The following is a 25,926-nucleotide window of genomic DNA, read 5'->3' as shown; positions in this document are numbered from 1 at the left end:
GCGCGGCGGTGGGGGAAGGAGAAAGGGGACAGAACTTCCGAGGGATGGCGCCATGGCGCTGTCTCCCAGAAGTGGGGAAGGGCACCCGTTCCCCCATTCCCCCCTGCCCCCTGAAAGGTGCCAAAATGTGGAGGAAGCAGATGAGCGGACGTTCGACTTTTGGGTGAAACTCCGCTTTGACTACTTCAATACCCGGCACTTTTACCCCCTTCCTGCCAAGGACATTTTTTAGCTATCAGCACTGTCACATTTCGAATGACAATTGCATGGTCATGCTACACTGTACCCAAATGAATTTTTTATAATTTTCTTCACACAAATAGAGCTTTCTTTTGGCGGTATTAAATTACCACTTTTTTTTTTTGTTTTAAAAAAAACGAAAAAGACCAAACAGTTTTTGTCAGCAAATTTTTAAATAAGTAATTTTTCTCCTTCACTGATGCTGCACTAATGATGCTGCACTGATGGGGTGGTACTGTTGAGGAGACACTAATATGCAGCACTGATGGGCACTGATAGTTGGCACTGATGGGTAGCACTGATGGGCACTGATAGTTGGCACTGATGGGCACTGATAGGCGGCACTTATGGGCAATGATAGGTGGCACTGATGGGAACTGATGAGTGGCAGTGATAGGAACTGATGGGATGCACTGATGGAAACTGATGGGCGGCACTGATAGGAACTGATGGGCGGCACTGATGGGTGGTACTTATGGGTGGCACTGATGGTCGGCACTGATGCGCAGGCACTGAAAGGTAGCACTGATTGGCATAAATTATTTGCACAATTTGGCCTCACTAATGGGCACAGACTGGTGTCACTGATGGGCACAGAGTGGCATTACTGATGGGCACTGTTGGGGCTGCATTGTAATCAGGTCACTGATCATAATTTACCTTTACATGTATTCCCTGTGAGGAGATTCCGCTTATCAGCTCTCCTCACCTCACACTCTGTCAGTGTGAGAAAGGAAAAGCGAAAAGAAGGCACTTCCTTGGTTGTTGATCAGCTGTGATTGGACACAGCCTATCGCATGGGTAAAGAGCCGCAGTCGCTTTGCAGAGATTGAGGTCCCGCCGTGTCCCAGGAACACAGTGCGCCCACGATCGCGGCTAAACTGGGCGCAATCATATGACGTCATCCCAGAACGAGAGCTGCACTGATCTGCAATCATTTGATGGCGGGCAGGCGGGAAGTGGTTAAAGTGGAACTTTAGTCAGAAGATGAAGTCCTGCTAGATGACTTTAGGCTGGCCCATTTTGCAGGTATAGCTATGTAAAACATTAAAATAAGTGTCTATACTGTGTAAAACCCAGTAATACACTGTCTCACCCTGCTCTGCACATGCTCAGTTGCTCTCTGTTTATAGGCCCTGCCAAGATTGTAGAGGTCGATCTGCTGACGGCCTTAAAGTGGAATTTTACTCATAACAACTTGATAAAAAATAATGTTCTTTAGCAAGGAACATACATTCCACAATAATAATTATGCTAGAGGCTGCCATTTTGCTGAAGCCCAAAGCCTCTAACCAGCAGTAAATTATAAGGCGGCATTAAACCCATTGATTTAAAGGTTTTAAAAACATTTACATTCCTGGATTACCAGGATTGCTAACTTGCCACATTTGTTTGTGTTCAAAAGAACTGTTGAACCATCATAACTGATCACATGTGCAGCACCATGGCAGTTGCAGATCAAACAGGAGCAGCTTCCTTCCTTGGCTGTAAGGGATAGGAGAGTTAAATTCTGCTTTAAGGCTGTCAGCAAATCGGCCTCTACAAACTTGTAAGTGCCTTAAAATAGAGAACAACTGAGCATGTGCAGAACAGGGTGAGACAGTGTATTACTGGGTTTTACACAATATAGACACTTTTTTATAATGTTGTACATATCTATATTTGCAAAAGGGGCCAGCCTGAAGTCTTCTAGCAGGACTTTATTTTTTGACTAAAGTTGCACTTTAACCACTTTACCACCGGAGGATTTTGCTGTCTTACGTCCAGGCCACTTTTTGCGATTCGGCACTGTGCGAATTTAACTGACAATTGCGCGGTCATGCAACGCCGTACCCAAACTAAATTTACGTCCTTTTTTTCCCTCAAACAGAGCTTTCTTTTGGTGGTATTTGATCACCTGTGCGATTTTTACTTTTTGTGCTATAAACAAAAATAGAGACAATTTTGAAAAAATAACAATATTTTTCACATTTTTTTATATGAAATTCCCCCCCAAAAAAATGTAAAAATCAAAATATTTTTTAATTTTTGGCCAATTTGTTTTCTGCTACATATGTTTGGTAAAAAAAATCACAATAAGCGTATTTTGATTGGTTTGCGCAAAAGTTATTGCGTTTACTAACTAAGGGAAAGATTTCTGTCATTTTTGGTGTTTTTTTTTTAATGCTTAATGGCGGCGATCTGCGATTTTTTTTGCGGGACTGCGACATTGCGGCGGACAGATCGGACCCTTGACTGACATTTTTTACACTTTTGGGGGTACCAGTGACATTACTGCAGTAATCAGTGCTAAAAATATGCACTGTTACTGTAAAAATGACACTGGCAGGGAAGGGGTTAATTTTATTGGAGAGGGAGGGGTTAATGTATGCCTGACGTGTGGGGGGGGGGGGGAAGGTGACTGAGTGACAGAAGGACGGATCGGATGTTCAGCTATGCTGAACACTGCTATCTGTCCCTGCCTGTCACTTAGGAGATCCGCCGCTCTGTTTACACAAACTCCAAACTGGATTCCCCGACGATCCGGGAAGAGCAAGCGCCGCCCACAAGGGGCGGAGTCCAGCGACGTAGGTCTACGTCGCTGGACGATAACGAGCCACATTGCTGCAGTAGCAGCAATGTGACTGGAGGTAAAGTGGTTAAAGTGGAGCTCTGCAGTGTGTAACTTCAGCTCTCTGCCCCCACTGTTTACATATGAGATCATCTCTCATTGCACGGTCCGATCACGTGGTAAATGGCCGCTGTGATTGGCCATTCACCACGATCTGTGATTGGCTGTGTCCAAGGGACACGGCCGACACAGATTTTCCCCGATGCGCGCTCGCGGGAGCGCGCGGGGAGCCTGTTAATGGGAGGCCGTTTAAAGACGGCCTCCCGGAAATTAGAGCCCGCGCTGTAGCTGTCTTTCGGCTATAGCGCGGGCTGGAAGAACTTAACTCCTGGTCTGGGAAAGGATCTTTTTATCTCCCTCACTAGGGATCTGCCTGTGGATCAGGGGTGCCCAAATTTTGAAGAGCAAGGGCCACTTAACTACTTGCCGACCGCCCGTCGCAGATATAGAGCAGCAGGCTGGCGCGCGTGCCCATTAGGCAGGGGGAAGCTGATCCATGGCACCTGCGATCGCTCCCCGTGAAAAGTGAACGACGGTCTGCTATTGTTAACACAGCAGAACTTTGTTCTCTCTGGAATGAACACAGAGCGCCCGTGATCCTCCTATTTAGGATCACAGGTCTCTGCGTTGATTCCACAAGCCCATCCCACATACAGTTAGTAAACACCCCCTAGGCTCACACTTAATCCTTTGATCGGCCTTGGGTTAACCCCTTCCCTGCCAGTGTCATTATTACAGTATTTTTAGCACTGTAATGTCACTAGTCCCCCCAAAAGTGTCAAAAATGTCAGTTAGGGGTCAGATCTGTTTGCCTCAATGTCGCAGTCCCGCTAAAAATCGTTGATCACCGCCATTACTAGTAAAACCATAAATAAATAAATAAAAATAAAATAAATCTTTCCCCTAGTTTTTAGAGGCGATTACTTTTGCGCAAACCAATCAAAATATGCTTATTGGGATTTCTTTTACCAAAAATATATAGCAGAATACAAATTGGCCTAAAAGGATGAAAAATTTAGATTTTTAAATATTTTTTTTGGGGAATGTTATATAGCAGAATGTGAAAAATATAGTTTTTTTTTTTCAGAATTGTCGCTCTTTTTTTGTTTATAGCGCAATAAGTAACAATAGCACAGGTGATCAAATACCACCAAAAGTGGGAAAAAAGGACATCAATTTATTAGGGTACAGCCTCGCATGACAACGCAATTTTCCGGTAAAGTAACGAAGTGCAAAAAATGGCCTGGTCATTAAGGGGGCAAAACCTTCCGGGGCTGAAGTGGTTAGGTGATTTGGTAACCGGTCACAGGCCACAAAGAACTATTGGGTTTTACCGCCCCCCAAACAGTATATGTAAAGGAGCCCTTACTGTCGCGAGCCAGTACTAAACGGCTTCACATTGATGTGCAGATTACTGATTACACGCACCGCTGGTGCAGTGCGGTGCACCTGTGGCTTTCCTGCCGGTTAGCTGCTCTTTGCCATAGACTTCTACTATAGCTTGCCGGTGTGGTGCACTTCCTGAAAGTGCACCAAACCTGCAGGATATAATAGAAGTCTATAGCAAAGAGCAGCTAACCCACAGGAAAGCCACAGTTACACAGCACTGCACCTATGGATCAGTTTCTCCCATTCTTATTTGCAGGACCTCTCAAACTCCATCAGGTTGGATGGGGGGCGTCGGTGCACAGCCATTTTCAGATCTCTCCAGAGATGTTCAAGTCTGGGCTCTGGCTGGGCCACTCAAGGACATTCACATAGTTGTCCCGTAGTCACTCCTTTGTTATCTTGGCTGTGTGCTTAGGCTTGTTGTCTTGTTGGAAGATGAACCTTCGACCCAGTCTGAGGTCTGGAGCGCTCAGGAGCAGGTTTTCATCAAGGATGTCTCTGTATATTGCTGAATTTATCTTTCCCTCGATCCTAACTAGTCTCCCAGTTCCTGCCACTGAACAACATCCCAACAGCATGATGCTGTACCCACCATGCTTCACTGCAGGGATGGCATTGGCCAGGTGATGAGTGGTGCCTGGTTTTCCCACAGTCTGCGCTCTAATTCATCCCAAAGGTGTTCTATCGGGTTGAGGCCAGTGAAGTTCCTCCACCCAAAACTCACTCATCTCATTTATGGACCTTTCTTTGTGCACTGGTCCACATTATTTGGTGGAGGTCGGATTATGGTGTGGGGTTGTTTTTGAGGGGTTGGGCTTGGTCCCTTAGTTCCAGTGAAGGGAACTCTTAAGGCATCAGCATACCAAGAGATTTTGGACAATTTCATGCTCCCAACTTTTTGGGAATAGTTTGGGGATGGCCCCTTCCTGTTCCAACATGACTGCGCACCAGTGCACAAAACAAGGTCCATAAAGACATGGACGGGTGAGTTTAGGGGTGGACAGGGCCGGCCTTTGGGGTGTGCGAGCTGTGCGGCCGCACAGGGCGCCATGGGCAACAGGGTCGCCGTGCGGCCATCACAGCTCGCAGATGATCAGGCCGCACAGCGGGAGGTAAGCGGCGACCGCGGCCTGTACAGGGTTAACACAGGCCGCGGCCTGTACAGGGTTAACACAGGCCGCGGCCGCTGCTTACCTCCCGCTGTGCGGCTGTGCCTCGGTCTCCTACTTCTTCAGCGCTGAGCTGTGTATCCAGTTACCATGGTTTCCCTGTCTCGCCGTGTAGACTGCTTCGGACGCTGCTGAGTGACGTCACGGCTGAGCAGCGTAGGGTGATGACGCAGAGTAGTGGCGGCGGTGGCGGGAAGATGGCAGCGGTGTGTGTAGGGGTGCTGATGATGGCAAGCGGTTGTGAACGGGCTGCTGGAGAGGGAACTGTGCGAGGTGGAGCTGGCTGAGACCATCCGGGACCTGCGGGAGCATGGACTGCTGTGAGGGGAGGTGAGCCGGACCGGGGGGGGGGCTTTGTGTGAGCGAACCGTCTGTATCCAGTGTGAGAGAGAGCCGAGGGCGGCACATGGCGGTGGGGACTTTCCTCTCACTGTCTACATCCACTTCATTCCCAGATTGCAGAGGGCTCTGCTGGGGAGAGGAAGGCCGGTGTGTGCCCAGAAAACCTCCCCCACCTCTACCATGCTGACCCAACATAGTGTATGAGAGGAAATATAATGTGTATCCAGGAAAACCTTCCCCACCTCTACCAGGCTGACCTATCATAGTGTATGAGAGCTTTGTGTGGGGGGTCTCGGATGTGAGGGGGGCTTTGTGTGGGGTGGTCTCTGTTGTAAGGGGGGTCTCTGATGTGAGGGGGGTTTTGTGTGTGGGGTCTCTGTCAGGGGGGTCTCTGATGTGAGGGGGGCTTTGTGTGGGGGATCTCTGATGTCAGGGGGGTCTCTGATGTCAGGGGGGCTTTGTGTGGGGGGTCTCTGATGCAAGGGGGGCTTTTTGTGTGGGGGGTCTCTGATGTGAGGGGGGCTTTGTGTGTGGGGTCTCTGATGTCAGGGGGGTCTCTGATGTGAGGGGGGCTTTGTGTGGGGGGTCTCTGATGCAAGGGGGGCTTTGTGTGGGGGGTCTCTGATGTGAGGGGGGCTTTGTGTGTGGGGTCTCTGATGTCAGGGGGGTCTCTGATGTGAGGGGGGCTTTGTGTGGGGGGTCTCTGATGTGAAGGGGGTCTCTGATGTGAGGGGGGCTTTGTGTGGGGGGTCTCTGATGTGGGGGGGCTTTGATGTAAGGGGGGCTTTGTGTGGGGGGTCTCTGATGTAAGGGGGGCTCTGTGTTGGGGGGCCTCTGTGGGGGTCTCTGATATAAAAGGTGGCCTCTGTGAGAGTCTCTGGTGTAAAGGATGGCCTCTGTGAGGGTCTCTGGTGTAAAGGGGGGCCTCTATGAGGGTCTCTGATGTAAAGGCGGTCTCTGATGTAAGGGGGGCTCTGTGTGGGGGTTGCCGATGTAAGGGGGCTCTGTGTTGGGGTCTCTGATGTAAGAGGGTCTCTGATGTAAGGGGGGCTCTGTGTGTGGGGGTCTCTGGTGTAAAGGGGGACCTCTGTGAGGGTCTCTGGTGTAAAGGGGGGCTCTGTGAGGGTCTCTGATATAAAGGGGGGCCTCTGTGATGTAAGAAGGGTCTCTAATGTAAGGGGGGCTAAGTTATTAGTGATCATAAAAAAAGAAAAGTCAAATAAAGTGCAAGAAAATGGGAGGGGGCGGGGGGGGGGGGGGTGCGCCACAGGATTAGCTCGCACAGGGCGCCTGAACACCTAAGGCCGGCCCTGGGGGTGGAGGAACTTGACTGTCCTGGCCTCAACCCGATAGAACACCTTTGAGATAAATTAGAGCTGAGACAGCGAGCCAGGCCTTCTCTCCGACATCAGTGCCTGACCTCACAAATGTTCTTCTGGAAGAATGGTCAAACATTCCCATAGACACACTCCTAAACCTTGTGGACAGCCTTCCCAGAAGAGTTGAAGCTGTTATAGCTGCAAAGGGTGGGCCAACTCAATATTGAACCCTACGGACTAAGACTGGGATGCCGTTAACCTCCCTGGTGGTATGATTGTTTCCGATTTTAGGTGCTGAAAGCGGTACAATTATTTTGCTAGTAATTCTTAAGGACGAGCAGCCCAAACCAACTATTTACATACGATTTTTTTTTTTTACTGTGCGTTCTTCTTTATAACATCTTGGGTATGATAAAATTTGAAACACAAAATCATAAATTACAATATAATAATAACTATAAATAAGTTAAAGTATATATATATGCACACACAGACATATATATATATATATATATATATATATATACTGTATATGTGTATATATACACACACACATATATATATATATATATATATATATATATATATGTGTGTATGTGTATATATATATATATATATATATATATATATGTATAAAAAGTACAGTGAAACTGCAGGCAAGGGCACTGGGGGGGCAAACTAATGTTGATTTATTTTGTTTTGTAATGTAATCCAATAGGATTACAATATATCAGTGTGTTTGGTGTGTTTTACTTTTCAAATTTGCCGCCGGTTCCACCACCCCTGCGAGCGTCACGTCGCAGGAGACAGAAGTTGGGGCTCACAGCATCGGGCTCCAGTGACAAATCGCGGGATCCCGGGAACAAGGTAAGTAACCTCTACCAGGATCCAGCGATGCTCCCTGGTGGTACCCCGAGTGTGGCTCGGGGTTACCGCTAATGGCACTGAAATTCCACCCCGAGCCACACTCAGGAATACCGCTAAGGAGGTTAAAGTTCATGTGAGTGTAAAGGCCGGCGTCCCAATACTTTTGATAATATAGTGTATTTCAGCTTTAAAACAAAAGTCAATACAAAAAAAAAAAAAAGTCAGACTGAACATTTCTAATACAATAAAAAGTTTTTTTTCCAAGCGGGAAAGACAAAGATTGGTGACAGATGTCTTTTAATTATCAACAGGACCACCTAATAAATGTCTGCATTATTCAATCTTATATACAGACTGCGAGAATGACATAAGTAATGACTGTAGCCCACCTAGAAAGCTCTATCCTCACTCCGGACAGTTACAAATGTTCTGCAGGATTCTAGAAGCTCGCAATGAGTTCATTTCCTGTATCGATTCCCCGCTCTCACTTCTGTTAAATAATATTATTCAGAGAGGCTCTGCGCTCCCCACCCAGAATATTAATGGATCGGCTGGCTGGGATAGGTTGCATAGAGGTTAAGTAAAAGTGCTTTATTGGCAAACACCAGGCAGATCAAAATAGCGTACTTCTGAATTTTCATCAGTATGTAAGAACGTTTAGAGAAAGCTGAAGAAAATTAAAGCCCAACTCCTCCAGGCAAATAAAAAAGAATGATCCCTTGAGGTGGGGCTGCTTGTTTATGCCTGGGGGAACAAAAAAAGGCGATTTACTTACCCGATCCTCCACCCTTCCCCGCAGCTAGACCAGAGCAGGGTCTATCTACACTAGCTCTGCTCTGGACCTGAGGACACCAAGGGACAGTCCACCACCAGAGCGCCATCTTCTGGAGTAGCAGAGGATTACCGTATTTTTCGGACCATAAGGCGCACCGGATTATAAGGCGCAGTATCAGTTAACAGTAAATTTGCAAACTATTTTCATATATAAGGCGCACCGGATTATAAGGCGCACTTTTTTTGTGCAACGTTGATCCGCACGGGGTTTACTGGCAGGTGCTTAATTTGCAAACATTTTTCATGGATCTGTGTAGCCTTTAAACGCAGCCTAAAAAGAATCAAAACACTAAAAAAAATACAGAGAAAAATCACTCACTTTTATTAAACTTTTAAACAGCTTTATTTTACAGTCGGCTCTATTAATCTTCCATGAAACCTTCGAACTCTTCATCCTCCATATCGGAGTTCATCAATCAATGTGAAACAGAAGTTGTTTTGAGATCCCTTCAATACTTAAGGTTCATATATAAGGCGCACCGGATTATAAGGCGCACTGCTGGTTTTTGATCAAATTTTAGGATTTTCAGTGCGCCTTATAGTCCGAAAAATACGGGAGGTAAGTAAGACAGTTTCTCTTGTTCCCTAGACAAAACGAGCTGGTAACCCTTGTGATGTGGACGCAGCCTGTCATGTACCTGATCCTTGCGGCTAAGTGCGGTGCACCCCTGGAGGTAGTACAAGAGGTGTAGTGCCCAAAGCAGGGCCGGGACAAGGGGTGGACAGGAGGGGAGGTTGCCCTGGGCGCAATGGTTTATTGCAGGGATGGGGGGGTGCCTTGACCCTAACCCTAAGGGAAGGAGGGCGCAGTTTGGGATCCTTGCCCTGGGTGCTGGATGACCTTCTCCCAGCATTGGCCTAAAGAAGCACAGGTTGCCAACAGGGTACTGAAGAGCTGGGCTGGTGATCACCTGGTGGATGCTGGAGATGACAGGATACACAGCAAGACAGATGTCTCTCAGCAAACTCTAGATGTACTTGGCAAACTTGTGCACACAGGAAACAGTAGTAGAAGCCAGGCTGAGGGTCAAATGGGGTAATCCACCTGGGGTCAAAGGCAGGTAGCAGAAACCGGAACTTGGCTGAGGTCACAACAGGGAGGCAGGCGGGTAGTAAAAGCAAAGTCCGTAAAGCAAGCCAAGGTCATACACAGGTGATCAAACAGGAGCAAGGTTGGCAGAGCAAGCCAGAGGGTCAATGCCAGGAGAAGAGATCAGACAGGTCAGGAACAAGCTGGGTCACAACAGGAAATCCAAGGTAAGTACACAGAGGCTCAGGAACACAGGAAGGCTGATGACAATCCAGCAATCTGATGGATTTAGCAGCGGTCTTATATGGGCCAGCAAATGGCCTCATCTGTCATGTTATGCGTGCGCCATTGCGCACACGCGTTTGCTGATTTGCGCTGCCGCGCACCTGCATGCGCCAATTCGCCATTCTTCTGCCAAAATGCATGCGTACGGGAGTGTACCTGAGGCGCCTATCTCTAGTATTGGCAGCAATGCCAGTTCTTCCACCACTATTTCCCTGACCGTGCCCCCCCCCCTCAAGGGGCACCCTCTGGATGCCCAAACGGACCAGCCTTTCTGGGTACTTGTTGTGGAATTCTTGCACCAGCCTAGGAGCATGCATGTTACTTGTGGGCTCCCAAGAATTATCTTCAGAGGGATGATACCCCTTCCACTTGATGAGGTACTGAATCTGTCTACCTCTCTTCCGGCAATCCATAATGGTCTCTACTTCATACTCTGGTAAGCTGAAGATAGACACACTTCTATAGACAAGGATTTGCAGAGATCTATCCAGAATCTGGAAGTGAACTGTACTCATCTGTCTGATACGATGTTGTCTGGTTTGATAAACACGTTGGCTGTATCCAGAGCAGAAGGTGCGCCAATCATGGGAGAAAGTGAGCCATTTTTGAAAGGCGGTTCACTAACACCAAGATGGTGGTAAACCCTTCCGAGGGAGTCAGGTCTACTATAAAGTCCATGGATATCTTTCTCCTGGGCTGCTCAGGAATAGGTAACGATCTCAGTAGACCCCAAGACTTGACATTGGACCCCTTGTTGCGCTGACAGGTGATACAGGAGCTGATATAATCCTTGCAATCCCGCTTCAGGCTGGGCCACCAGAAGAAGCGCTGAACAAGTTTGGAGGTTTTCCGTATCCTGAAATGCCCGGCAAGCTTGTGGTCATGAAAAGTCCTTAAGATATGAAGTCATACTTGTAGTGGAACAAAAATTTTGTCTTGATACCACAGAAACCCCTCTTGATTCTTCAAAGAAGAAACTTCTGGTTCAGTGCACTGAAGAGTAGAGGCCTGTCTAATTGCTGTCTTCAGGTCAGGCTGGATGAGCAAAAGATTTTGCGCAGAAAGGATATTACCTGGTTCCACTATTTATGGGGTATCCGGAAACATTCGGGAAAGAGCATCCGCCTTCCCATTCTTGAAGCCCAGCCAGTACATATTGTGGAAATTAAACATGGAGAAGAACAAGGCCCATCGGGCTTGCCGGGGCCTTAAATGTTTAGCTGTTCTGAGGTTCTTATGGTTGGTAAAGATCATAATGGTATGAGCCGCTCCAGTAGACGTCTGAATGACGAAACGCGTAGGAAGGAGTTACGCACGTCATACGTCACTTCCGGTTTAGCAGGTTGGAGCCGTGGAACGCGGATGCATCCCGGCGTCCTGAACTCATAGTGATCGGTCCGAACTATGAGTGTTTACTTGCTTGCTTCTCTTCAATAATTGTATACTACGCCATTGGGGTCTTTTATTGTCTGTTTGAGCATCACAGATATTTGTCATCGGAGGGGTGGCATCCCTCGGCCTGGCTCATAACAGTCCCAAGGAACCCCAGACCAATCATCTCCCATTTTGTGGTGGATCATCCATTTATTTGGCCCAGAAGAGGGAATTAATAGGGTGAGTGCAATACCAAGTGGGCATCACTGGTATGGGCACCTTACTCTCCACTATTCATTTTTAATCACTTGTCACAGACACTGAGATTTTATACCATATAAGGTGGTTTTTACTTCAATTTATCTAATTTTGGTTATAGTATATACCAACACTGTACTATTGTCACCATATCCGTTCATCAAAACGGTTTTCACTGGCACTTATCACTGTGACCAGTTAATAAAATTTATGACACATTGTGCACTTTTGTTTATTTATTTAATGAGCAGTTAGACTCGATTCACACTAGCGCGACTTGTCTGGCGACTTATCTGCCTGACAAGTCGCGCTCCCTCGCGGTCCATTGACTGCTACAGGATCCATTCTAATAGGAGCAACACAAGTCGCTCCAACTTAGAAAAAGGGTCCTGTACTACTTTGGGGCGACCTCAGAGCAGTGGCGTAGCGTGGGGGGTGCTGGGGGGGCCAGCCGCACCGGGCGCAAAATCTGGGGGGGGCGCCCGGGCGCATCCTGCGGCCGCCGCTGCCATTTAGGAGCCCACTCGCTCAGCCATCTGCTCAGGCTCAGCCATCCTGAACGGCGGGCGGCGGGAGGCTAATATCAGAGCCAGTACAGCTCTGGATGGAGGGCGGGACTTCAAGTTAACCCGTAGGTGATTGGTTGCTAGCAACCAATCACAAGCTGGTTACCTAGAAAAGTTGTGCAGATCCCGCCCTCCTTCCAGAGCTGCCCTGCTTCTGATGTTAGCTTCATGCTTGCTGCCGTCCACGCGGAGCTATCCAGCTGCTGCCTGCTCTGTGAGTATTGTGGAGGAAGCTGTGAAGGGGGAGCAGAGGACAGGAATCTAAAGATGGGGGGGGGGGCTGAGAACAGGAATCTGAAGATGGGGCGGGGGGTGGTGTGAGAACAGGAATAATCTGAAGATGGGGGGGGGGCTGAGGATAGGAATCTAAAGATGGGGGGGGGGGGACTGAGACTGAGGACAGGAATCTGAAGATGGGGGGGGGGGCAATAATCTGAAGATGGGGGGGGGGCTGAGGATAGGAATCTGAAGATGGGGGGGCTGAGGACAGGAATCCGAAGATGGGGGGAGGGCGGAGGGCTGAGAACAGGAATCTGAAGATGGGGGGAGGGCGGAGGGCTGAGGACAGGAATCTGAAGATGGGGGGAGGGCGGAGGGCTGAGGACAGGAATCTGAAGATGGGGTAAAGCTGAGGACAGGAATGTAGGGGTAGTGGGGGACAGGAATGTAAAGGGGTACTGTGGGACAGGAATGTAAAGGGGTACTGTGGGACAGGAATGTAAAGGGGTACTGTGGGACAGGAATGTAAAGGGGTACTGGGGATGAGGACAGGAATGTAAAGGGGTACTGGGGGACAGGAATGTAAAAGGGTAATGGGGGTGAGGACAGGAATGTGAAGGGGTACTGGGGATGAGGACAGGGATGTAAAGGGGTAGTGGGGGACAGGAATGTAAAGGGGTAGTGAAGGGGTAGTGGGGGACAGGAATGTAAAGGGGTAATGGGGGACAGGAATGTAACAGGGTAGAGAAGGGGTAGGGGGGACAGGAATTTAAAGTGGTACTGGGGAGACAGAAATGTAAAGGGGTAGTGGGGGACAGGAATGTAAAGGGGTAGTGGGGGAAAGGAATGTAAAGGGTGAGTGAAGGGGCAGTGGGGGACAGGAATGTAAAGGGGTAGTGGGGGGACAGAATTGTAAAGGGGTAGTTGGGATGAGGACAGGAATGTAGAGGGGTAAAGGATGAGGACGGGAATGTAAAGGGGTACTGGGGATGAGGAGAGGAATGTAAAGGGGTACTGGGGGACAGGAATGTAAAAGGGTAATGGGGGTGAGGACAGGAATGTGAAAGGGTACTGGGGATGAGGACAGGGATGTAAAGGGGTAGTGAAGGGGTAGTGGGGGACAGGAATGTAAAGGGGTAGTGGGGGACAGGAATGTAACAGGGTAGAGAAGGGGTAGGGGGGACAGGAATTTAAAGTGGTACTGGGGAGACAGAAATGTAAAGGGGTAGTGGGGGACAGGAATGTGAAGGGGAAGTGGGGGACAGGAATGTAAAGGGGTAGTGGGGGGACAGAATTGTAAAGGGGTAGTTGGGATGAGGACAGGAATGTAGAGGGGTAAAGGATGAGGACGGGAATGTAAAGGGGTACTGGGGATGAGGAGAGGAATGTAAAGGGGTAGTGGATGAGGACAGGAATGTAAAGGGGTACTGGGGATGAGGAGAGGAATGTAAAGGGGTAGTGGATGAGGACGGGAATGTAGAGGGGTAAAGGATGAGGACGGGAATGTAAAGGGGTACTGGGGATGAGGAGAGGAATGTAAAGGGGTAGTGGATGAGGACAGGAATGTAAAGGGGTACTGGGGATGAGGAGAGGAATGTAAAGGGGTAGTGGATGAGGACAGGAATGTAAAGGGGTAAAGGATGAGGACGGGAATGTAGAGGGGTAAAGGATGAGGACGGGAATGTAAAGGGGTACTGGGGATGAGGAGAGGAATGTAAAGGGGTAGTGGATGAGGACAGGAATGTAAAGGGGTAAAGGATGAGGACGGGAATGTAAAGGGGTACTGGGGATGAGGACAGGAATGTAAAGGGGTACTGGGGATGAGGACAGGAATGTAAAGGGGTACTGGGGATGAGGACAGGAATTTAAAGGGGTAGTGGATGAGGACAGTTATGTAAAGGGGCAGTGGATGAAGACAGGAATGTAAAGGGGTACTGGGGCTGAGGACAGGAATGTAAAGGGGTAGGGGATGAGGACGGGAATGTAAAGGGGTACTGGGGATGAGGACAGGAATGTAAAGGGGTACTGGGGATGAGGACAGGAATGTAAAGGGGTAGTGGATGAGGACAGGAATGTAAAGGGGTAGGGGATGAGGACAGTTATTTAAAGGGGCAGTGGATGAAGACAGGAATGTAAAGGGGTACTGGGGCTGAGGACAGGAATGTAAAGGGGTACTGGGGCTGAGGACAGGAATGTAAAGGGGTACTGGGGCTGAGGACAGGGATGTAAAGGGGTACTGGGGCTGAGGACAGGAATGTAAAGGGGTACTGGGGCTGAGGACAGGGATGTAAAGGGGTACTGGGGATGAGGACAGGAATGTAAAGGGGTAATGGATGAGGACAGGAATGTAAGGGGGTACTGGGGATGAGGACAGGAGTGTAAAGGAGGAAGGGAGGTGATATAAAGGGGGCTAAGGACAGGAATGCAGAGGGGGGCTGAGGACAGAAATGTGAAGGGGGAGGGGCATGATATAAAGGGGCATAAGGATAGGAATGTAAAGGGGGGGTGATGACAAGGATGTGAGGGGAGGAGGGGAGATATGAAGGTGGGCTGAGGACAGGCAGGTGATGTGCAGGGGGGACTAAGAACACTATTGTAATGACAGGATTGTGATGTAAAGGATATGAGCCTAGCTTTATAACATTGTTACCTGTGTTTTGCAAGCAGGCAGCCCATTGATTTAATTTTGTGTAATTAGGTTGGCCAGTGTAGTGGTCAGGTAGGTCTCTGTAGTGGTCCGATAGGTCTCTGTAGGTGTCCAGTATAGTAATCAGGTAGGTTAGTGCAGGTAACAGGTAGATCTGTGTAGTGTTCAGTGTAATTGTCAGGTAGGTTTGTGTAGTGGTCAGGTAGGTCTGTGTAGGTGTCAGTATAGAGATTAGGTAGGTCAGTGTAGTGATCAGGTTGGTTAGTGCAGGAATAAGATAGCTCAGTGTAGGTGTCTGTATAGTGGTCAGGTAGGTCAGTGTAGGAATCAGGTAGGTCAGTGTAGTGGTCTAGTATATTTGTGTAGGGGGCGCAAATTACTTAACTTGCCCCGGGTGCTGACAACCCACGCTACGCCACTGCCTCAGAGCGACTTGCATAGACTTCTATTATGTGAAGTCCATGCAAGTCGCTCCGAAGTCGTGGTGCATGGGAATGCACAAGTCGCCCCCGAAGTAGTACAGAGTCGTGCCGCCCCAGTGTGAACCGAGCCTTACCATTCTGTTTTGCTCTGTGCACTTTGTTTTCAGGGGGACTTGTCAACCCACTCCCCTCACTAGCTCTTTTCTAGCACAAGCACTTTATTTATCACTGTCAGATTATTTTTTTATCACTATTGCTTATGTTTTATGGGGGGAAACAATTTTAAAGTCTGCTCAAACAGGTAGCGCCTTATACAGACTTTTCCTTTCCTTCTAATAATGGTATGAGCGTCCCCCTCCAGCAAATATCTCCACTCCTCCAAGGCGAATTTAATGGCCAACAGCTCCCGATCACCCACATCGTAATTTCTCTCTGGTGGGGTCATCTTCCAGGAGGAAAAAGCCACAGGATGGAAAAGAGCCTTAGGCCCCTGACATTGGAACAAGATTGCCCCTGTGGCTACTTCTGATGCATCCATCTATAACACAAAGGGCAAAGCCGGATCTGGCTGCTGTAGAACAGGTGCAGAAATAAAAAAATTCTTTAGTTTGTTAAATGCTACTTGAGCTTCCTGAGACCACTGGAACCGAACCTGCTGGTGAGTCAACTGGGTGATGGGTGAGATAATGGCAGAGAAGCCTTTCACAAATCTTCTGTAAAAATTGGCAAAGCCCACATACCGCTAGATGCCTCATCTTCAGAGCCGGTGCTTCCACTAGGCAAACTAGGCAGCCGCCTAGGGCGCATTGCAACCTAGGGGCGCAGCCATGAGTCGGCACTCTCTGTCCATCATGAATGATCCTTGTGAGCTGAGGGGAGGGGGCGGCAGTGGGGGAGGAAGAATGGACAGAGGAAGATGCCAGGTGTCTGAGGCAGTGGCTGAACTACCAGGCCCTGGCTTTCCACCACTGTTGGGGGGGGGGGGTCAAGAGGCAGGAAGGGAGCTCACAGGAGTGCTGCCTGCATGATGATCCTCTTTGGCTGGAGCTGAGTGGTGTAAACCCCGGGCAGGAAGTGACTCTCTGCACTGAGCTGGTGGGCAGCCGTTCATTTACCTGGGTCGTATTAAGCAGGGAGCAGAGGAGAGCTGACCCTGACCCCAAGCTTGGCACTGGAGGACGGCACCTTTACTGGAGCAGAAACGACGAGGCACCGGAATGTTCTGAGGAGGTTGGGGATTAGGGACGTGCGGAGTTCTCCAACTGCTGCTTCTCCCTTCACCAGAAGCCGGTTGGAGCTGTGGTAAGCACTGTGGTCCAGAAGAGGAGCATCCTAGAAGAAGGAATCAGCAGGATCACGGTGAAGGAGGGCAGAGTGCGGGCCACTCTCTTCATACCGCCCAGTGAGTGTCCCCAGAACAGGGGATCAGGGTACCTGGGTGTGACATGGAGGTTCCCTGGTGTGAAAGGGAATCAGGGTCACCAGGTGTGACCAGTACTGTATCTTGGCCTAGGCCGACAAGGCCCAGGCCTAGGGCGGCACTTTGCAGGGGGCAGCAAAAAAGCTGCAAACTGCACGAAAAAAAAAAACAGCCTCCTCCTGGCTTCCGCATGAAAAGGGTCCCCGCTGGCTTGCGCTACACTTTTAGTATAGTGCCAGCCTTATGGGGCGAATTGGGCCAGAGGGCAGGGTCCAGGAGGCAAGTCAGTCTGGCACCCCCGTAAAGCAGTCACACTACTACCTGCCGGTATAATACCGGCTGGTGAGGACATTTGGACAGATTGCCGGCCGCCGACCACCCTTAATACAACTGGCCCGACGGCTGCCAATGCTAATAAGTGTGGCACTACAGTCTAATGCTCCACCTATCCTCCTCCACCCCCAGGTATGGTAGGCATCATGTCAATAATATAATTTCATTTCTTTAAACATCCTTGTCCTTGAGTGAGCATTCTGAATTGCATCATATACAATTAAAGTGGTTGTAAACCCACTTTGTTGACATTCACCTATAGGTAAGCCTATGTTAAGACTTACCTATAGGTGCTATAAATATCTCCTAAACATGTACCGTTTAGGAGATATTTACAGTGCATGCAGCCGATGACGTCATCGTGCCGTTCCTTCAGAGCCCTGTGCCGTGAACGGCGGCTCCCGCGTGCATGCGCGGGAGTGATGTAATCGCGCCTCCGGCCAATCAGATGGACGGAGGACACGAACAAGGAAGCAGGGCTGACGGACATGTCGGCCGCCCTGTTGCTGAGCGGGTGGCACTTTGAGGGCTTCGTTTTAAGGTAAGTATTTCATAATGAGCTAGTATGCGATGCATACTAGCTCATTATGCCTTTGTCTTCACAGGTTTTTTTTTTCTAGGGTTTACTTCCTCTTTAAGACTTTTAATTGTATATGATGGCAATATTTTGGACCTGCTCACCTCCATATGTGCTATCGCAATATGTCACTGGATTAGTAAGATTACTTCCTAGTCATTATACAAATAAATGAAATAATCCTATGATTACCATCAGTGGCAGCAAACACAAGTCCAAATTTCATAAAAGAAAGGAGTAATCTTACTAATCCCGTGACATGAGCTGTATTAATGGGCACTGATAAGGCTGCACTGATGGCCACTGATGAGTTGTCACTAATAAGCTGCACTGATGGGGCTGCACTGATAAGGCAGCATTGATATGCTGCACTGATGGGCACTGATGAGGCGGCAGTGGTGCGTACTGATAAACTGCACTGATGGGCACTAATGAGGCAGCCATGATAAGGCAGCACTGTTATAGGCACTGATATACTGGGGTTGTGGTCTGTGGTTTTCAGATGACAGGGTGGGTCATAAACAGGAAGGGGTGTAGCCTTTACATGAAGAGGTGGGTCATATTTAAATTAGGGGGTGCCCAAGTTTAGTCAGGCCTAGGGCAGCACACAACCTAAATACACCACTGTCTCTCCCACCACCTTCTCCCTCTCTCCCCCTCTCACCCAACTCTCGTGAGATCTCAGGGGTTCTTGCTGGGACTTGTAGTCCTTCAATTTTGGAGGGAGTGACATCCGTTAAACAGGAAGGGATGGGGCAAATTTGCAAAGGAGGGGGAGGGGGGTGCCCAATTTTAGTCTTGCCTAGGGCAGCTCAAAACCAAAATACACCACTGACAGCGTCGCACAACTGCGCAATTGTCAGTTAAAGTAACGCAGTGCCGAATCGCAAAAAATGGCCTGGTCATTAAGGGGAAAAATCTTCTGGTCCATAAGTGGTTAATAGTAATAATATCTTTATCCAGTCCTGAGAGTTATACAGCTCTGCCACACAGCTGACTGGCAGGAGACGGGACCTATCTTTTCTCTGCTGTAGGTCAAAAATACTTACAGGTCTCTGCCCCACCCCCTACCCTGCAATAAGACAGTAAAAAGAGAAGCTGTAGACTGTTGAACTCAACTATCCCTCTGCTCTCTCCTCCTATCAGCATGCTCCTTTTTCTGCAGCACAACTCATTGGTTTCTTGTGCTGCTTCTCCCTCCCCCAGTCTGTGCTCTGCTGTACAGGGATGGCAAGAGACTGATTTCAGGTCGAATTCAGGTGCTTGCCTTGCTTGCATTTAAAGCGGTATTAGACCCAAACATGTAATATATTGCAGCTTACCAATCATTAGATGTGGAGGCTGCATTTGTTTTCTTTTCTTTGGCTTTTTCCCCCTCTGTTTTCACCTGGGGATCTGGCCAGTAACACACCTCCAGTATTAGTGAAACACTCTGGAGAAATGACCACATGAGGCACAGCAGACAGCAAGCATTGACAGTCTAGGGAGGGGGAGGAGGAGGAGGGGGGAGGGAAGCGTTACATGTATTAGCAGATTTAATTACACTAACAAATGGAAGCCAAACTCCAGATCACACTTTATAATCGGTTTCAGCAGCTTTTTTCCCTTTGGGATAAAGGTTTTGCATGAATAAATAAAAGCTGATCATTTAATTCACCCTGGTAAATGCTCATCCATGTAAACTGATACATTCTGCTGGAGAGCGTGTGCTTGTGAAAAACAACAGACTTGCTGGCTGGATCACCAGATGAAAATAGAAGAAAGCCCAAAAAAAAAGAAAACTAGTGCAGCCATCAGATCTAAAAATTGGAGTTTTTTTTTGAAGAATAAGAGTGAAACCCAAAGCGCAGATCTGAGTGTCTGGCATTTGCTTGCGCCAAATTTCCCTTATCCTCAAAAATTGGTAAGCTGCAATATAATAAATGTTGGGTTTTGGGTTTAAAGTGATTGTAAATTCTCGTGTTTTTAAAAAAATAAATAAATCCCAAACATGTTCTACTTCCCTCCTCTGTGCAGTTGGTTTTGCCCAGAACAGCCCGGATCCTCCTCTTCTCAGGTCCCTCATTGGCTCTCCTGGCCCCTACCTCCTGTTGAGTGCCCCCACAGCAAGCGTGTCCATTCAGACACGGAGCTGCCATTCGGCCCTTCCCCCTTTCTCTCCTGATTGGCTAACTGACTTTGATTGGCAGCAGTGGAAGCCAATGGCGCCGCTGCTGTGTCTCAGCCAATCAGGAGGGAAAGTCCCGGACAGCCGAGCAGTGGCGGAGCCAAAGGGCTAGCTGGGGTGGCAATTGCCACCCCAGACAAAGTCCTTGCCACCCCTGTTGCCACCCCGCTCGCTGAAACATTACAAGTGTGTGGCGGAACTACACCCTTCTCGCACCGTGAGTAGCCTGCCCATTCTGGCTGTGCTGCTGTTTAGGGGCTTGTCCTCCCGCCTGTCCGTTCCGCCGTGCAGAGAGGGGGGGATGGCTGTGCGGCCGGCCGCTGAGGGGAGACTAAGCTAAGCAGCACCATACTGGAGCCTGGACCGCCCCGCTCCGCCCACCTAGCCTATCTGTCTATAGAAGCCGACCTATGTGCGGAGTTGAACACTGACAGAGTCAGCTGACTAGCTGACTCCAATAGAGTTAAAGGGGGAGGAGCTCTCCCCTCTGCAAGGAGACCCCATGTGTGACACACAGGCATCTCTGGAGGTACAGGAAAACTGGGGAGGAATCGATTTAATGACCAAGTAAGTGCAACTGAACCCATGCTCCTCCACCTCTGGAAAGTTTGAGGGCTGTATACAGTATATATACATATAGTCAGAACTACAACAGAGGTGATGGGGATAGAGTTGAGATCTGTGGTGATGGGGGGATGGCTCCCCCACTGCAAATAATCCATCCCCCCTCACTGCCACTGGTGCCACGCCACCCCCCTCACCACCACCACCGCTGCCACTAATCCCAACCCCCCCTCACTGCCACTGCTGCCACCTCCCTTCACCACCACCGTTGCCACTAATCCCACCACCTCTCACTGCCACTGCTGCCACCCCCCTCACCACCACCTCTGCCACTAATCCCACCCCCCTCACCACCACCGCTGCCACTAATCCCATCCCCCTCACCACCACCGCTGCCACTAATCCCATCCCCCTCACCACCACCGCTGCCACTAATCCCACCCCCCTCACCACCACCTCTGCCACTAATCCCACCCCCCTCACCACCACCGCTGCCACTAATCCCACCCCCCTACCACCCCCGCTGCCACTAATCCCATCCCCCCACTCACCAACACTGCAGCCACCCCACTCACCACCACCGCTGCCACTAATCCCAACCTCACCAGCACCAGTGCTGCTACTAGTCCCACCCCCCTCACCGCCACTGATCCCACCTTTTTTCCCACCACCACTGTCACTCATCCCATCCCACCTCAGCTGCCACTGATCCCACCCCCCTCACCATCACCACCGCTGCCACTCGCCACCCCCCTCACCACCACCACTGCTGCCACTTATCCCACCCCCTTCACCACCACTGCTACTCATACCATCCCATCACCACTGCTACTCATACCATCCCATCACCACTGCTGCCACCCATCCCATCCCATCCCACCACTGCTGCCACTCATCCCATCACTGCTGCCACTCATCCCATCCCACCACTGCTGCCACTCATCCCATCCCATCCCATCACTGCTGCCACTCATCCCATCCCATCACTGCTGCCACTCATCCCATCCAATCAATGCTGCCACTCATCCCATCCCTCCACCACTGCCACTCATCCCATCCCATCACTGCTGCCACTCATCCCATCCCACCACCACTGCCACTCATCTCATCCCATCCTTGCTGTCACTCATCCCATCCATCCCATCCCTGCTGTCACTCATCCCATCACTGCTGCCACTGATCTCATCTCCCCCACCACTGCTGCCACTGATCCCATTCCATCCCCCATCACTACCACCACCCCTTCGACTCATTCCAACCCCATGTTCCAGGGGGTCCATGCCTCATCCCTGTACACCTGGATAGGAGGGGCAGCAGGATCCAATCCCCTCTCCGCTGCAGGAGTTCCTCTATATGCTGCCCCTCCTATTCAGGTGTACAGGGGTGACGCATGGGGCTGGGTCGCCCCCCGGGGGTAAGGGGGGGCCCTTCATGGTTTCTTGCACCGGGGCCCTGAAGGTTCTAGTTACGCCTCTGCACTCATTGGCTGTGCTGAACGCCTCCGCGCCTGCAGCTAGTTCTCCTGACTGTGACGGTGAGCGGTGAGCAGCAGCGGCGCCGTGAGCAGCTGCACAGCTAACCAATCACGCGTGCCTGCACACCTGATTGGTTCGCTGTGCCGCTACTCACGACGTGATTGGTTCGCTGTGCCGCGCTCACCGCTCGGTCACGAAGAGAACTAGCTGCAGGCCTGCAGACTCACAGACTGAACATGTGGGATGGATGTGTCTGTGTCAGGCTGTGTTCTTCTTCTACCTTAGGATGGTAAGTCTCTCTGGTCTCTGCATTGAAGGGGACATGGCATGCTGGTCACTACATTTATGGGGGAGTACGCTGGTCACTACATTTATGGGGGAGTACGCTGGTCACTACATTTATGGGGGAGTACGCTGGTCACTACATTTATGGGGGAGTACGCTGGTCACTACATTTATGGGGGAGTACGCTGGTCACTACATTTATGGGGGAGTACGCTGGTCACTACATTTATGGGGGAGTACGCTGGTCACTACATTTATGGGGGAGTACGCTGGTCACTACATTTATGGGGGAGTACGCTGGTCACTACATTTATGGGGGAGTACGCTGGTCACTACATTTATGGGGGAGTACGCTGGTCACTACATTTATGGGGGAGTACGCTGGTCACTACATTTATGGGGGAGTACACTGGTCACTACATTTATGGGGGAGTACACTGGTCACTACATTGATGGGGGAGTACACTGGTCACTACATTGATGGGGGGGTACGCTGGTCACTACATTGATGGGGGGGTACGCTGGTCACTACATTGATGGGGGAGTACGCTGGTCACTACATTGATGGGAGAGTATGCTGGTCACTACATTGATGGGAGAGTACGCTGGTCACTACATTGATGGAGGGCATGCTGGTCACTACATTGATGGGGGGAGAACGCTGGTCACTACATTGATGGGGGGGTACGCTGGTCGGTCACTACATTGATGGAGGGCATGCTGGTCACTACATTGATGGGGGGAGTACACTGGTCACTACATTGATGGAGGGCATGCTGGTCACTACATTGATGGGGGAGTACACTGGTCACTACATTGATGGGGGAGTACACTGGTCACTACATTGATGGGGAGCATGCTGGTCACTACATTGATGGGAGGGTACGCTGGTCACTACATTGATGGGAGGGTACGCTGGTCACTACATTGATGGGAGGGTATGCTGGTCACTACATTGATGGGGGTATGCTGGTTACTACATTGATGGGGGAGTACACTGGTTACTACATTGATGGGGGAGTACGCTGGTCACTACATTGATGGGGGGCATGCTGGTCACTACATTGATGGGGGGCATGCTGGTCACTACAAAAGGTAGGTAAGAGACTACTACTGTAGTACTGTCTGACTGTACTAGTGACTGACTGAGTAGTGAGAAGTCTGTAAAGGAAAGGGGATCTATCTTATGGGGAACCTGCCCTTGCCCAATGCCCGGTCTGCTGACTGTAAGGGGGGGATCTATATGGGGGACCTCACCTCACCCTGGCCTGCTGTAAGGGGGGATCTATATGGGGGACCTCACCTCACCCTGGCCTGCTGTAAGGGGGAGATCTATATGGGGGTCCTCACCCCACCCTGGCCTGCTGTAAGGGGGATCTATATGGGGGACCTCACCTCACCCTGGCCTGCTGTAAGGGGGGATCTATATGGGGGACCAGGTCCCCCATATAGATCCCCCCCTTACAGCAGGCCAGGGTGAGGTGAGGTCCCCCATATAGATCCCCCTTACAGCAGGCCAGGGTGAGGTGAGGTTCCGTCTCCCATATAGATCTCCCCCCTTACAGCAGGCCAGGATGAAGTGAGGTCCCACATATAGATCCCCCCTTACAGTAGACCAGGGTGAGGTGAGGTCCCCCATATAGACCTCCCCCCGTACAGTAGACCAGGGTGAGGTGAGGTCCTGTCCCCCATATTGATCTCCCCCCGTACAGTAGGCCAGGGTGAGGTCCCCTGACCTCACCTCACCCTGGCTTGCTGTAGGGGGAATCTATATGGGGGACAGGACCTCACCTCACCCTGGTCTACTGTACGGGGGGAGGTCTATATGGGGGACGTGTTGCTGCTACACTTTTCATTGGTTAAGCTGACACGCAACTCCTTCGTGCTCCAAACGGCTCCAAAACAAAACATAACGCGGCAGCACACACAGGAAACTTATTTTTAGTGTAATTGAACACTTTGTATATTGACCCCCCAAAATAATACCTTGCCACCCCTGTTTTAAATGATCGCAGAGTGACCGGCGGACATCGGGTCCGCCGGTCACACGCGTGGGGGGGGGTCTGTGACCGCGCGGGAGCGTGCCTCCGGCAGCGCCCGCTCGCCCCCCAGAGCCTCACAGGCTAGTGACGTTTATATACGTCACTTTGCCTGTGAGGGGCTGACCGCGGCAGTATATCTACTTGCGGCGGTCGGCAAGTGGTTAAAATACGCTTATTGCGATTTTGTTTTACCAAAAATATGTAGCAGAATACAAATTGGTATAAAATGATGAAAAAATTAGATTTTTAAAGTTTTTTTTTTGGGGATTGTTATATAGCAGAATGAGAACATTTTTATATATTTTTTTCAGAACTGTCGCTCTCTTTTCGTTTATAGCGCAAAAAAAAAAAAAACGCACAAGTGATCAAACACCACCAAAAGAAAGCTCTATTTGTGGGGAAAAAAAGGACATCAATTTTATTTGGGTACAGCGTCGCACGATCGCGCAATTTTCCGTTAAAATAACGCAATGCTGAATTGCAAAAAATGTCCTGCTCATTAAGGGGTAAAACCTTCCGGTCCAGAAGTGGTTAATACAACTTTACAATTGTATTAGGCCATATTCCCTCCTGTAATTGCATAATGACAGATCTGATAATAATGTATCTTTTATATGTGCCCGGAGTTGAGCTTTAGGTTTATGGCGGGATGGATTATTTTTCGGAAAGATTCCGCACACCTCCACAGCACCAATTATTTCCCCTCTTCTGTATTCAGCCCGGATAACTCCCTACAACCGGCTATGTTTAGACATTGGCTGACTTTTCCTAATCTGCTCGGCTCCCGGGAACGCTGTCAATGTCAGCCCGCTCCTCCGTCGAATGAAAATCAAGCATTAAAAATTCCCACCTACCCTGAACACGGCCAAAAACTTCATAATCTACAGATTTCAGAGCGTTGGAGGCTTTGGCCAGGCCAGACATGGTTATGCAAGCGAAAGCGAGCGCCAGGATCCAGGCTCTACGCATGGAGGCAGCAGCTGAGCTCCAAAGTGTCACATCTCATCTTACAGGTGTCACCACGCCGAGGAGCCACCAATCAGGGGGGGGGGGGGGGGGGAGCGTGACTGCAGCCAGTCCTGCGACCATCTGGGCACTCGTTCGTCTTAACCGCTGCAGTCCCAGACCGCTCTGAACAAAGGGCTCTATCAGTGCTGACCAGGACACTTTGTACCGCTGAGTCCTGCTTTTCCAGATGATTAACAATTCAAGTCCTTAACCAGTTCTGGACTGGAAGGATTTGCCCCCTTAATGACCAGGCGATTCGGCACTGCGTTATTTTAATGGAAAAATTGCACGGTCGTGCGACGCTGTACCCAAATAAAATTGATGTCCTTTTGTTCCCACAAGTAGAGCTTTCTTTTGGTGGTATTTGATCACCTGTGCGATTTTTATTTTTTGCGCTATAAACAAAAAAAGAGCAACAATTCTGAAAAAAACAAAAGACTATATTTTTCACATTCTGCTGTATGACATTCCCAAAAAAAAAAA

General features: G+C 49.7%; 1 protein-coding gene across 1 annotated transcript in view; it reads right to left on the bottom strand.

The window, feature by feature from the left end:
• Window positions 1-25,450, bottom strand: part of ACYP2 (acylphosphatase 2) — a 249,968-nt gene extending 224,518 nt beyond the window's left edge. The window contains exon 1 of the mRNA XM_082249289.1: window positions 25,290-25,450. Within this exon, the coding sequence (XP_082105415.1) occupies window positions 25,290-25,404 (115 nt within the window). The 5' untranslated portion in view covers window positions 25,405-25,450. The remainder of the gene's footprint in view (window positions 1-25,289) is intronic.
• Window positions 25,451-25,926: the final 476 nt, after the last annotated feature.

Source organism: Pelophylax lessonae, assembly GCF_965119305.1.
Source record: "Pelophylax lessonae genome assembly, chromosome: 3".
Lineage (NCBI taxonomy): Eukaryota > Metazoa > Chordata > Amphibia > Anura > Ranidae > Pelophylax > Pelophylax lessonae.
Note: the sequence above shows the minus strand (reverse complement) of the source record. Positions and strands in the feature narration are given on the sequence as shown.